General features: G+C 47.0%; 1 protein-coding gene across 2 annotated transcripts; it reads right to left on the bottom strand.

Moving 5' to 3' along the window:
• Positions 1–291: 291 nt before the first annotated feature.
• ARL14EP (ADP ribosylation factor like GTPase 14 effector protein) lies at positions 292–7,978 on the bottom strand. 2 transcript variants are annotated; one of them, XM_032112589.1, is made up of 4 exons: positions 7,883–7,978; positions 3,725–4,231; positions 2,628–2,758; positions 292–1,785 (listed from the first exon to the last, which is right to left on the bottom strand). In XM_032112589.1, the coding sequence occupies exons 2-4, from the start codon at positions 4,145–4,147 to the stop codon at positions 1,557–1,559; spliced, it is 783 nt and encodes a 260-aa protein (XP_031968480.1). In that variant the 5' UTR covers positions 4,148–4,231; positions 7,883–7,978; the 3' UTR covers positions 292–1,556. The 2 variants fall into 2 exon arrangements, with proteins under 2 accessions (XP_031968480.1, XP_031968479.1); XM_032112588.1 differs by having other exon boundaries at positions 7,647–7,975.
• Positions 7,979–15,100: the final 7,122 nt, after the last annotated feature.

The raw sequence follows: 15,100 nt of genomic DNA on the forward strand, positions 1-15,100 counted from the left end.
GTTTATATTTTCATTTAATTCAAAAGATTGCTTAAGAGATGAAACAGATCCAAACATGGATCAAGTGCACAAGATTCACTGCTGTGTCAGATGCCACTGGCATGGAAGGGAAGCAAGCCATGGCTGTTACTCAGCTGTGGCACTGCTGCCTGGAAAGCTGCAAAGACTCTGTGGCTCTGCCCAAGACTCACCTCATGGTTCTTGTGATAAATGTGGCTGGAACCCAAGGCCAATGAGAGATACCCACTTGCAGAAGAGCCAATGCTCTGACCAAAAAAAAAAGGAGTCTGATTATTTTTATAGCAGATTTAATAAAAATGTAGTATCTCAGTGCTTACTCCAGCAGGACCAGCAGATGTCAGCACAACTCAAAGCATAACTTCGGGTTTTGGCAATGCAAGGTTCGTGACACTCGCCAGAAAAGAAAAAAATCTGCTGAACAAATAGCAAGATTATACAACTTTACCAAGTATGTCTGCAAGAAGCTAACAGCATTATTGAAAAAACGTGACCCAACAAACATGCAGATTTTCCAAGTTATCAAAGAATAGGAAATTTATACAAAACACAACAAAAATACAAAGAATAAAAATGTTACCAATATTTCATTTATAAAATCTTTTCTGTACACCTTGTTAAAGTTTAGTATTCTGAGGACAGACAATGTATCAACCAAAGATACTTCCAATTCAGCAGTGGTTTTTTGGTAACAGCCTAGATAACCTTGGTTTGGAAACAGATGCTCAAGTTCGTTTCAGCGGCGTATAAACCTTTAAAATCAGTAAAAAGAGAAAAAAAACAGGGAGATGGTTGTCGAAGTACCGGTTCAGACCAATTACAGACTGATAACAGAGCAAAATGATTTTAATTTTGTTCTACAGAAACAAAGTAATAAATTACACTTTAACACAATGCCTTGACAGTTTAATTTCAGTATTTTAAGAGTGAGGCTTGAATTCATAAGGATAACTTGATTTCCAATCCCAGTAACTGGGACGAGATCTGAACACCTAAATGCTCTTTTTTTGACTCCTTTTTAAATGAACAGGACTGGATTTACCAGATGCAGCTTCAATACTCTACATATGATACAGCATTCACTACTAATACTAGAGAGAGCCTTATTAATACTGCATGTAAATTCATTGAGAACTTTCAGTGTTTCACATAAAACAGGTTAAAACCCATGAGATCCTGAACTAGAGAAGGAGAAATGGGGGATACATGCAGATGGTACATTCTATAAAACAATGTATGAAGCAGTAGTGAGTGGCTCAGGGTAGATCACATTAGAATTTAGCACCCTGCACTTTAATACAAAGACTGCCCAGTGAGATCTTACTGGGATGACTAAGAAGCCTGAATACAATGCAGACTCAAGTGTGAAAAGACAGCAGCATGATTATGTCCATACTGAAAATGATTGTGAAAGTGAGTACATTCATCACGTGGATCATCACAAATTCCAAGGGCTTCCATTCAACTACTAAATGCTGAATGTGCGGTGTTTAATAAAAGCATGGGCCACAGTCAGGATTAAATAATGCACACTTACACTACCCAACATGCTTATTTCTAATGATCTCTCCTCCCTCTATCTCGATCTGCTCGTAGAGCCACTTGCGGTCACAGCGACATTCTGTGCCGCACTTGTTGGAGCCACACTTGGGGCAGGCATAGAAACAGCCCAGGCAATCTTCATCCAGGCAGTCACACAGGTCCATCCCGCTGTAGAGCAGCAGGCCCTGGCTATCGTACACTTTACTCTTGGCTGGCAGAACTTGCCTGTACAATGAAAACCAACAGTTATTTTCCATGTTAAAATCCACTTTGATGCCAAGTTGCTAGTATTTGTGGAGGGAAGTTTGCTTTCTTCATGTGTTCACTTTAACACTGTTAATTTCAAAGATATACATACCTTACTGTATTTGACAACATTTCTCAGTCCTAATTGTCTCTCCACTCTGTGCCCAAATTAAGCAGAAGAAACGGAGGGAGAGGAAAGGATGTGTAGTTGGTGAGCAGCACATCTAGTATCTGTTTCTGTCTGGTACAGTTACACTTAGGTGGAGAGCAGGGGCAACACATTAATGTGATATTCCTTGCATATTTTGACAAATAGAAAATGTCCTTTTTTTTTTTATTTAACCAGTCACATTAGAAGGTTGTAACTTGTTATCTAGTATTGTCCAACTTGGACATTAACTTTGTTTTTCAAAAGGAAGGTAAGATCCTAATTTGCACACTTTTTTTACCAAGTGTAACTATTGAGTTTACTGAAAGACAGTTAACTCCAATATTTTAAGTGTAGCCTACTTGAACTTACTATATTCAAATTCAGCTTATTATCAGAATTTTAGCTTATGCATGTATTAATAGCTACATCTATGGTCTGTGTAGTATTGTTGTGCCTCACAAACACCTTTCTGTGTTTGCCTGAAATATGGACTGCAAGCAAACACTTTACCTTCTATTTATCTCAGGAATGACAGTGGTCTTCGACACCCCTAAAATCAAGAACCCAATCCATACACACACAAACATCCACATAGATAATGTTATAGGCTGACCATCAAGGATATTTTATTTTCAAATGGCAGTTAATGTAAATACAACTAACAAATTACCTGTCTGAATTAAACGCTGCAATTTTTGTTTGCAGCCTTCTTTTCTCCCTTTTACTGGTCTCCGGAGTGAATTCAGTCTGTCGTCCTGGATTAGCAAACTGGAGAGACTTCAAAGCCTTAGCTGTACGCCCCTGAAGAAAGAGAAAATGTCACTTAATTATAAATACAAATCTTAATCTTAAGAAAATGTCCAGTCAAGGATATTGTAATAACCTAGATGAATTCTTGACCTATGATTCTATGATTTCCCAGAAGACACAATTTAAGTCTTAAAATCTTTATGTCAGAGACCTATACCTGTCTCTGAATTCAGCAGCATAAGCTTTATAGTAGCAGTTTTAATCAATGCTTTCAAATTACTCTCCTATCAGCCTCCTAATCATACTGACATGTAATTGAAAAATACAGTTGGGGAACAGCTCCTAGACTGCAACTCCTCTTTGCTCAGCGTGCACACAGACAAGCTCTTGCTGGTTTGGTTGCCCACACTACAGATTCCCTGTGCACAGCCTGAACAATGCACTGAGCAAGGTACCAGCCATATTCCAAGCTCAGCACTCGGATAACTATCCTCCCACACCAGTTCATCACTGCCCTTGACCAAATGCCACGGCCTTCACAGCCCAGACACAACAAGAGGACACTTAATTCACCTCAATGCAGGTTCATTTTGTAATGAACTGCAAGAGAAAACACTTTTTTTCCGTGGTTTTTTTTTTTTTTTTAATTGAAGAGACATCTTTAGAAGCAACTTTTGCAGTGTTCAGTTTCAAGGACAGGAATTTGTTGTTTGCAAGGCTTGAATAACAGCTTAAAATACCAGTAGCAATCTGGTATTTACATGAATTTATGAGTTGTAAGTCACCCTAGTAGACACAATTTTTCAAAACTTAAAGGCCAAAATATTTAATTAGAGAAGAAGATTTTTAAGGCCCTCCAAATAAAGTTTTTAATACAGTAAACTCCTGCACATCTAGAAGACTACATCCTTTCTTATTTCTATGAGAGTAAAAGTTAATTTCTTTATGTAGTAGTTATATGAACTCTAATAGCTTGCAGAATGTAGAGGGGATGGGAAAACAGATCCATATACATACATCTGGGTCCAGTTTTCTTCTCTGTCGCTCTTCAGGTTCCACATCCACACTTCCATTTATTATCTGCATACATTTGGGACAAAGCTTCCAACCAGGTACAAACTGTCTTCCAAACTTGGCACTTAGAAAAGTTGCATCATCTAAGTCAATTGCTCGCAAGTTTTTCTTTGATAGTTTTCTGTGTATGTTGAAGGGATCACAACAGGATTTTTGTAAGTCTTCAAATCTTTCGATGTAAATTTTTGCATGCTGGAAGCAGATTGTGTTGTTCTCTGACAGGGTTACTCCAGTCCTAAGCTGAAGTAGCAGGAGGTCAGATGAAGATATATCTTCTTTAGTCTTGAAGCCAGTGTGACGGGTGTAATAGGTCTTGTGGCATTCATTGGTAGCTTGAAGCTGAACTCCAACCGAACAAGGATCCATTTTACTTTATCAGAACAACTTATTTCATTTATCTTGCCTATAATGAATTCTTTGAAGCCTTTATGAGCTTCTGTGAAGATCACCCTAGAGAAAGCATTAAAATCAATCAGATTCGCCATGCAAACTTTTATCCATAAGCCAGACATATTGCATTTAAGTAGTTTAAAAAACATGTAAAGAAATTATAGCCTTCTGGACTAGATAAAACTAAAAAGATACTAAATTTATTCTGGAATTAAAACATGCATCTTCTATTTCTTTCAGAGGCTTTTTTTTTTTTTTTTTTTTTGCTAAAATAAGTATCTATTCAAAATGTTTAGTAGCATTACTTTCTCAAGAGCAATCTGGGAGCAAGGTATGAGGTGGATGAATTGTTCACACAGCAAGCAGCCTGCTCTGGTCATTGGTTTTCCTGGGGACCCCATCTCTTGGGACAATCCCTGTTAGTCAAGACCGAGAATGACCACAGAAAGGGACTGCTGATGGCTAAACAATTCACCCATCCTGTTTCCAAAGGGGAAAAAAAGCTGCACAAGGTAGGCTGCACAGACTGGCTGATGTCAGTCAGCAATTCGCATCCAGCAGTACTTTCCTGTATGTTCTTCCTACGTATATCAGGTGCAGGTCAACACCCTGGATCAATCTGAGCCTTCCAAGAACCAGTCTGGGCTATGCACCAAGACTGGTGGTTCCAGATGTGTGCAGTTTTGTCGTCACGTGGCCTGTGTGTGCAGTTTGTGTGCATGTGCCCTCCACTGAGTAGTTATTATACAGTTATACACTAATTCAATTACCAAATTAAATTATTAAATACCAAGTGAGCCACTGCAGACTGGTCTCATACCCTGGCCAAAGTTTGTTGCTAGTCCAATGCTGGCCCTAATACACCAGAGCCTGAGCCCATCTTGCCCTATTTTCCACTGCAACATAAAATATAAAAAACAAACTTCTACCAAAAGAAATGAATCCCTTGCTCTCAAATCCCCCAAGATTAGCCCAGTTAGGCTACCTTAATTACAGTGAGTGTAGCCTAACTGGGATGCTTATGTTCACCTACATCCTATTCTGCAAAGGCAAAACCCAGAAAAATGAAAAAGCAGTGCACTGGTTGTGTCTGGGATGGAGTTAAATTCTTCACAATAGCTGTATGTACGGGGCTGTGTTTTGGATTTGTGACCAAAACAATGCTGATAACACGCTGGTGTTTTCGCAGGGCTTACACAGCATCACAGCCTTTTCTGCCTCTCACCCTGACAGAGTGGGGCTGCGGGTGCACAAGGAGTTGGGAAGGGAAGGAGCCAGGACAGCTGACCCCAAATGACCCAAAGGATATTCCTGAGCCTGTGGCCTCATGCTCGGCAGTAAAGTGGAGGCTGGTGGGCAGGGGTTGCTGGGAATGGCTGAGCATTGGTGAGTTGGTGGTGAGCAACTGTCTTCATTTGGACTGCTTGGTTTTTTCTTGGCTTTTACTTTCTGCTCTCTTTTGGTTTTCTTTTCATTTTTCTTACAATATTTTTAGAAATGTCTTTTAATTATTAAGCTCATTATTATATTATCATATTAATTTTTATCTCAGCCCACAACTTTCTCACTTTAATCCTTCTGATCCTCCCCCCAGTGAGCAGGGTGAGTGAATGGCTGTGTGGTGCTTAGTTGCCAGCTGGGGTTAAACCACAACACACATTTATTAGTTCTAACCACTGAACAGGGTAATATGGCCTTTTAATCAATAGAAGAATCTACCAGTTGTCCAGTGCAAAAGAGTCTGGGATTCTACTCTCAATAAAATAAAATCAAATAACATCATAAAAATCTAACAACATGAAATGAGTAAGTTTAGCCAATATACAAAAATATGAACACAACCGTACAAGAGCTTAAAAGAGAATAGTAAGTCAATAGGATTTTTAGAATTATTTAGAAAGCCACTGCTTGGAGTATTTTTGCTGCAGAAATGCTCTTGACTGCAATACTTCAGTTTTTCTGAAGCAGATGTTTGTATCTGAAGCAATTACATTTTTCCATATATTAAACTGTATGTATGCACAGTAATTGAAAGGTCTTGCATAAGACGTGATATTTCCTAGTGATTTAACTGATGCAAATATAAATGATCTGTGAGGTTCCACTTGGGCCAGTAAACTTGTCTGAAAGTATAATCCTATATCTGATTTGAGACACAACTGATTATAACTGAATAAACATTTTTAAACAAGTTTTCTCGGCCTACTGTTAGGAATGCTGCAACTTCCACATTTAAATTAAAGCAAGAAAAAACACAGGCACAAAGAGTCCCAAATGTAGAGGAACTACACATACAATGTTATAAACCTGTGAGAAAAGAGTGTTTCATTCTGAAAACAATGCAAACCCGGTTCTGTTTTTTTGCAAGTGATCTGAAAGTACAAAGACTTCAGTATTCTAATGCTTAACACCAATTTTTCAGGTCAAAACCTACATCCTGTGTTTTTAGGGCTATACCTAGTCCACTCCTAAGTTGCTAGGCCATCTGAACTCTTCTTCACTCACATTTCTGTAGTCTAAGTTAACTCCTGAAGTTTTGAGCTTTTCACATCTGCACTGAACAATACACATAAGAGGTAAAGGGTAGATTTAAATGAAATTGAAAAAATTCTTATTTCCAGTGGCTGCTGAGCAGTGACTGTGCTGTTTCACTACACAGAAGTCCCAGTGCCTTTGCCTATTTACATGCTTCTACTGCAGTACTGACTTTGAATGATTTTTTTAAAAGTTTTTTGAAAGACCACCTATCAAACTTCACCATCTTAGTGAACCAGCTCTAATGACAATTAATCTTTTTTTATTAGCTGCACAAAGTTTGTGTTTCAAACCAAGGTAACCAGAACTGTGAAAGATCAAAGTTCACTGCAGCTGAGTTAACATTTTAACAGCAATTTAGGCAATATTAAATAACTTTACTCAAAGAAGGCTGTTACAGGCTCTGCACCAAGCCTGCTTCAAGCACTAATGTGCATTTTTGACTGATTCCTGCTGCAGAAGGTGGGATTTGTGTGTGTGGCTGAAACACACTAGGTCAATATACAAGAGATGGCCTGAATTTTCAAAATTTGCACATGGACTGTAAGTCAGAACTCTTGGAATACGTTCTTATTGAGAAACCCAGTTTGTCTTCTAAGGAAAAAAAAAACCCAAATAGTCATTATCATGCTATCCCTATCAGGTATCTGTTTTGACAGCTGACTATGCTATGTAATGTTCCCTATATTAAACTGCGGGAGAACACAACAGGTCTGTCACCTCGGTTTGTTCAAATGATAGAACTGCCGACATAACTTAGGGATCTCATCCACCTAATTCACAGGAATTCTTGGCGGAAGCTTCAGCGCGTTTCTTCTCTTCTGCCCTTGGGAGGAGCACACGGCTGCTTCTCCTGTGAATTCTCCTTGGTGGAAAGCGCTTGAAACCCCAATAAACAAGGTTTGTATGTGCACCTGTGCAATGGTTAATCAGTGCTCACCGTAACAAACGCCACAGGCCAGAGCTCGATGAGGGGCAGCACAGAGCGGAGGACGCCTGCCGCCCACCCGGCACGGGGCTGGGGGGGCACAAGGGAAGGAGGAAAGTGCCTCACACGGGCAGCACTGGCCTAGAACTGCCACACGGAAAGAAAGGCCGGGCCCTTCCGCTGCCGGACGCGCGCCCTCAGGGCGGCCCCGCCACCTCCCCTCGGGCTCTCTCCCGCCGTGCCGGTACCTCCCCGCGGTGTCTGTCCCGCCGTGCCGGTCCCTGTCCGTGGGCTCTGTCCCGCCGTGCCGGTCCCTGTCCGTGGGCTCTGTCCCTCCGCGCTGCCGCCATCAAACACCGCTCACCACAGAGCCGCGGGGCGGCCGGGGCGGCGCTTCCGGCCGAGGAAACTGAGACGGCGACACCTGGCGGCGCGGAGGGGGGACCACGGCCCGCGGTGTCCGGCGGGCCCCGGTGCTTCCCGGTGCTTCCCGGTGCTTCCCGGTGCTTCCCGGCGCGGGTGGAGGGGCCGGGGCCGGGGCCGGGGCTGAGCGAACGCTCCTGGCGGCGGCTAGTGAGCGGAGGGCTGCGGCCCGCTGCAGGCTCCGCCGTGCTGCAGTGCGGCGCCGGGGCGGCAGAGGGAGTGCGGCACTGATCTGGGGCCGGGGCCAGATCCGGGGGCTGTCCCGGGAGTGCCCTGTGCTGTCCCGGGAGTGCCCTGTGCTGTCCCGGGGGTGCCCTGTGCTGTCCCGGGAATGCCCTGTGCTGTCCCAGAGGTGCCCTGTGCTATCCCGGGAATGCCCTGTGCTATCCCGGGGGTGCCCTGTGCTATCCCGGGAATGCCCTGTGCTGTCCCGGGAGTGCCCTGTGCTATCCCGGGAGTGCCCTGTGCTATCCCGGGGGTGCCCTGTGCTATCCCGGGAGTGCCCTGTGCTGTCCCGGGGGTGCCCTGTGCTATCCCGGGAGTGCCCTGTGCTGTCCCGGGGGTGCCCTGTGCTGTCCCGGGAGTGCCCTGTGCTGTCCCAGAGGTGCCCTGTGCTATCCCGGGGGTGCCCTGTGCTGTCCCAGAGGTGCCCTGTGCTGTCCCGGGGGTGCCCTGTGCTATCCCGGGGGTGCCCTGTGCTGTCCCGGGAGTGCCCTGTGCTGTCCCAGAGGTGCCCTGTGCTATCCCGGGGGTGCCCTGTGCTGTCCCAGAGGTGCCCTGTGCTGTCCCGGGGGTGCCCTGTGCTATCCCGGGGGTGCCCTGTGCTATCCCGGGAATGCCCTGTGCTATCCCGGGGGTGCCCTGTGCTATCCCGGGGGTGCCCTGTGCTGTCCCGGGAATGCCCTGTGCTGTCCCGGGGGTGCCCTGTGCTGTCCCGGGGGTGCCCTGTGCTATCCCGGGAATGCCCTGTGCTGTCCCGGGGGTGCCCTGTGCTATCCCGGGGGTGCCCTGTGCTGTCCTGGGAATGCCCTGTGCTGTCCCAGAGGTGCCCTGTGCTGTCCCGGGGGTGCCCTGTGCTGTCCCGGGAATGCCCTGTGCTATCCCAGGGGTGCCCTGTGCTATCCCGGGGGTGCCCTGTGCTGTCCCGGGAATGCCCTGTGCTATCCCGGGAGTGCCCTGTGCTGTCCCGGGGGTGCCCTGTGCTATCCCGGGAGTGCCCTGTGCTATCCCGGGGGTGCCCTGTGCTGTCCCGGGGGTGCCCTGTGCTGTCCCGGGAATGCCCTGTGCTATCCCGGAGGTGCCCTGTGCTGTCCCGGGGGTGCCCTGTGCTGTCCCGGGAATGCCCTGTGCTATCCCGGAGGTGCCCTGTGCTGTCCCGGGGGTGCCCTGTGCTATCCCGGGAGTGCCCTGTGCTGTCCCGGGGGTGCCCTGTGCTATCCCGGGAGTGCCCTGTGCTATCCCGGGGGTGCCCTGTGCTGTCCCGGGAATGCCCTGTGCTATCCCGGAGGTGCCCTGTGCTGTCCCGGGGGTGCCCTGTGCTGTCCCGGGAATGCCCTGTGCTGTCCCGGGGGTGCCCTGTGCTATCCCGGGGGTGCCCTGTGCTGTCCCGGGGGTGCCCTGTGCTATCCCGGGGGTGCCCTGTGCTGTCCCGGGGGTGCCCTGTGCTGTCCCGGGAGTGCCCTGTGCTGTCCCGGGAATGCCCTGTGCTATCCCGGGGGTGCCCTGTGCTGTCCCGGGAATGCCCTGTGCTGTCCCGGGAATGCCCTGTGCTGTCCCGGGGGTGCCCTGTGCTATCCCGGGGGTGCCCTGTGCTATCCCGGGAATGCCCTGTGCTGTCCCGGGGGTGCCCTGTGCTATCCCGGGGGTGCCCTGTGCTGTCCCAGAGGTGCCCTGTGCTGTCCCAGAGGTGCCCTGTGCTGTCCCGGGAATGCCCTGTGCTATCCCAGGGGTGCCCTGTGCTATCCCGGGGGTGCCCTGTGCTGTCCCGGGGGTGCCCTGTGCTATCCCGGGGGTGCCCTGTGCTGTCCCGGGAATGCCCTGTGCTGTCCCGGGGGTGCCCTGTGCTGTCCCGGGAGTGCCCTGTGCTGTCCCGGGGGTGCCCTGTGCTGTCCCGGGAATGCCCTGTGCTATCCCGGGGGTGCCCTGTGCTGTCCCGGGAGTGCCCTGTGCTATCCCGGGAGTGCCCTGTGCTGTCCCGGGAGTGCCCTGTGCTATCCCGGGGGTGCCCTGTGCTATCCCGGGGGTGCCCTGTGCTATCCCGGGAATGCCCTGTGCTGTCCCGGGAATGCCCTGTGCTATCCCGGAGGTGCCCTGTGCTATCCCGGGGGTGCCCTGTGCTATCCCGGGAGTGCCCTGTGCTATCCCGGGGGTGCCCTGTGCTGTCCCGGGAATGCCCTGTGCTGTCCCGGGAATGCCCTGTGCTATCCCGGAGGTGCCCTGTGCGGTCCCGGAGGTGCCCTGTGCTGTCCCGGGGGTGCCCTGTGCTATCCCGGGGGTGCCCTGTGCTGTCCCAGAGGTGCCCTGTGCTGTCCCGGGGGTGCCCTGTGCTATCCCGGGGGTGCCCTGTGCTGTCCCGGGGGTGCCCTGTGCTATCCCGGGGGTGCCCTGTGCTGTCCCGGGAATGCCCTGTGCTATCCCGGGGGTGCCCTGTGCTGTCCCGGGAATGCCCTGTGCTGTCCCGGGGGTGCCCTGTGCTGTCCCAGAGGTGCCCTGTGCTGTCCCGGGGGTGCCCTGTGCTGTCCCAGAGGTGCCCTGTGCTGTCCCGGAGGTGCCCTGTGCTGTCCCGGGGGTGCCCTGTGCTATCCCGGGGGTGCCCTGTGCTGTCCCAGAGGTGCCCTGTGCTGTCCCGGGGGTGCCCTGTGCTGTCCCGGGGGTGCCCTGTGCCTCCTTCAGGTCCTTCAGACGCTATTTCGCACCTCACCCCGGCCCCGAAATCAGCACTATCAAAACTGTTCATTGTTTTAAATAAAACAAAGCCCTGTCAACTCTGTCGCTTCATTCAGGGTGAAAACCCAACACGGCCTTTTAGTCACCAGAATGTCTCTCAAAAGTCTGTTGCTCTTTTTGTTTGGTCGGTTTGGTTTGGGTTTTTTGTTTGGTTGGCTTTTTAAAATTCTGCTGTGTGTTCAAGAGGCGTCTGGGTGGTGTGGTGGTTTAGGGGATATGGTGGCTGTGCTGATATGATCTTGAAGGTCTCTTCCACCCTTGATGATTCTATGAACATCTTCAGGACAACAATGGATTTTTCAGGCAGGAGGTATGAAATTTTGACCAGCCTTCATCTGGTCCACATTTGGGTGGTGTCAGTGCACCCTAATTATTCTTGGAGGTTTTGGAACAAAGATGGTAATACACAACAGAGGCGTCCTAAAAAGTACCTTAAATTTATAATACCAGCTCTGGTTTCAAATTATGATGATGTTTGTGATATCTAAAAGAAAGCATTAAATTACCTCTTAATGCCCATACAAAGTTTTTGTTGGTTTAACTAAATAATTGGTATCTGGCGTTCCAACAGATCTCCAGTGGATGTTAATAGTAAGAAAGCTGAGTCTTAGGGCAAATCCAGAAAGGCATGGCGAGAACCTGAAAAAAGAATTTTAGTGAGCCATGGAAACTGGGGAAAGTAACAGAACAGCGAGTTATACCATTCTTATTCCTTGGGACTTCACACAGCTGTGCTAACAACTGACACCTCGTTCTAAGCAAATCATTTTGGGACTGAGATGAGGCAGCAATTTGGGTAATAGAAGCTCAGCTTGATTAGTCATAAATATTTGGGTATAGATCTAGGTGCTCTCTTGAGATCTAGTGGTAGTTTTTTATGACTTTGCTATATTTTTGCTATATTTTTCTGTGTTAGGAAATGAAGGACTGAAGCCAACTGTGCACATAGAATAGAAACATCACAAAAGACCCAAAGCAGCAAAGTGGTTTTTGGTTTTGGGTTTTTTGTTTACACTAGCCTTTGTCAGTACGAGGAAAGTGATTAGGGAAAGGGTATTTTCTTGTAGAAATATGACACTGAAATTGCCTTTAAAATGCAAGACAGGAAATCAGGGTATCTTTTCACCTAACTTTTTGAACAGTGTTGAAGAATTGGTGGGATCGTTGTCTGAAAATAATTAAAAGCCTGTGGAGAAATTATTTTATCCTTGCTTCAGGAGATATCCAGGGTTCTAAAGCATGGGAATATAAAGCTTTAACATGTGGCAATAACAGCATGTAGGTTGTGCCATTTGCTGTTTCCCCATCTGACCATTAAAGAAAACCTATAAATTCCACAGATATTGCTTAAGTCATACAGTGGCTCAACGATGACAGAGACTTTGAAATGCTATCATTCAAGAAAGCTTCAATAAGGCTGCTTCTGCTGACTTGTGTGGCTTAGGATGAAATATGTGGAGTTAATGAAGGGGAATAATTCATGAGACGAGATATTTGAGATACAGGTTGTGACATCAATTTGTGTTACATAAATACACGAAGAGCAGTGAGGTGTATTCACTTTTTCAGTGTTAGTGTCAATATGTGAGGCTGACTGTATAGGGCTGGTTTCAGGTTATCTGGGAATTAGCTTGTAACAAATCTGCCAGCCATGGATTTAGACTGGTTTTGGTTGATCACAGCTTTCCTCTATGTAAATGGAACGGTGCCGTAATAAGGGAGACCTTTGGGGTTTAGAGTAAAAGGATTCTAGATATGAAGGATGAAGGGTAACTGGAAGAGGAGCTAGACTAGGTGTGGTAGAAATATTCTCATATATTCTGGTGATACTGGGCAGGAGTTTAAATTTGTTTCTCTGCCAATGCAGGTTGACTCCATTTGCCATTTTCATTCATAAGGGCATCTGTCAAAGCTCATGCTGCAAAGGAATATGTATGCCAAGGTAATTTTTAATGGATTTTGTGTTGAACAGTAGCAGAAGTCCTACTCTCTCTAGTTTGTGTCAGTGATTCATGTGTGCCTCAGTACCCTCACGAGTAAACACTCAATAAAGCTGTATTGACATACATCATCACTTAAAAATTGCTGCGGTTTTCTGTTGCCCTGATTTCCAGAGTTCAAAGCAGTGACAGATTTGCTGCTGACCTGCAAAAAACATTGGGATAGACTCAGAAGAAAGGTATTTGTAACTGTATTCAATATAGTATAAATTCCAGGTAGCTCACCTCAAATTTCAGAGGTAATCAAAGCAAAAATTTTTCATAACTTCACCTATCATTTGAACAGCATTGTTCAGCCTTGTTTTAAGATCTTACACCTTATCCAAAAAACCTGCCAGAGATTCAGTTCACCTATATAATATCCAGGTGGTCTGTTCTAGAAATCAGCAAAATACCGGTAAGGGTCAGAGATTTAATTTCTTCAGTCTAAGCAAGTTTGAGGATGCTGTTAAATTGTTTTTTTATTAAAGTGAAACAGGCTAAGATATTCTGCTAATACAGAATCACTATCTCATGAAGTGTTTCTTTTAAACTTTAGTGTTATATGGAAATAAAATGTCCATGTTATTATATTTGGCATATTTGATAAAAAAATGAATCCAATTTGGCATATTTGTGTTGGGGTTTTAGTTTAGTCTGTTTTTTTTCTCTGTTAAAGGAATTTTCTCCCATATGCATGTTGCTAGGGGACAAATAGCTGTACTTAAGAAAGACAAAAGGGGAGTGGGGCGGACCTGGCTACTCCTTTGTCTACACCTGGGTGTGAGTTCAGTTCGCTCTGAACGTCCGGAGAGAGAAGCTGCAGAGAAAGGAGCTGCTGCTTCTTTCTTTTTGGCCGTTCTTTCTTCCTGCTGGAAACAACGCCGGGACCCCAAAAGCCGCTTTCCCTGCCCTGCTGGAGACCGAGCTGCGGCTGCCCTGCTCCGCTGCTGCTTCGAGCTTTCGCTACGCTGTAGCCCTGCTCGCCCTGCCTGCCTGGGCCTCCGTGGGTTTTTCCCATCTGGATACATCTCGTCTGCCACCCGGGATTTGCGTTCGTCCCTGCCATTCCAGCCTGCTGTTCCTGAGAGTCCGGGATCGGCTGCCCAGGGGTTTGTGAAGCCTTTGTCCCATCCCTTCCCGGGATCCCCGGAGCACCGGTGCCGCGTGTGTCCCGAGCTCGCTCCGGAGCGCCCCCTGCAGCCGCGGGGGAACCATCGCACCTGCCCTGCTCACCGGGAGCCGCCAGCGCCCCTGCCGGCTGCGAGCGGAACTGCACCCGAGGGGAAATAGCCTGACAGCCGAGAAGGCTGGCACTGGGTTTGTGATTGCTGTTACTGCCATAGTTGTTGTTGTTTTGTTTGACTGGTTATATACATATATATATATATAGTAAAGAACTGTTATTCCTATTTCCCACATCTTCGCCTAAAGGCTCTTGATTTCAAAATATAATAACTTGGAGGGAAAAGGGGTTATATCTGCCACTTCAAGGGGGGCCTCTGCCTTCCTTAGCAGACACCTGTCTTTCAAAACCGAGACAGATCTTGGCGCCCAACGTGGGGCATAAGGGCATTAAGAGATAGAGGTGAAAAAGGAATAACAGTTCCTGGATAACTTTATTTTGTGTGCTGGATATTGGAACCTTGTTAGGCAGCACTATGTGGTCTAGTTTACCCTGGTTCGGGTGGCATGTGGCCGTGGCTATATTCTTCCCCTTTGCAGCTCCTTACTTGAATATGGGTCCTCTGACTAAGGCTACCATTGCTGTTATCCAGCTTGTGTTATGGGTCGAGAAGGTGAGGAATTCATGGGTTTTTAACTTCCTCCGGAATGTGGGCACATGGATAAACAGCTATCACACACTGAGCACATGTTTTTGGGGTTATGTTAAAAATGGTACCTTCTGTGAGGAAATGACACCAGGGGAAGTTTTCCCCCAACCCCTCAACCAGTTCTTTGGGCCCACCCCATCAATTTTCGAAGGGTTTAAATTCCCTCTGAATACTAACCATCTGCTGCTGATAGGCCTACTCTATTTAGCATTCAAGGATAAGTTGAGATTGGCTTGGATATCTACCCGGACACCAGCCCCAGAGACTAGAGATCCTACCCCAG

The sequence above is a fragment of the Corvus moneduloides genome, chromosome 6 (genome assembly GCF_009650955.1).
Source record: "Corvus moneduloides isolate bCorMon1 chromosome 6, bCorMon1.pri, whole genome shotgun sequence".
Lineage (NCBI taxonomy): Eukaryota > Metazoa > Chordata > Aves > Passeriformes > Corvidae > Corvus > Corvus moneduloides.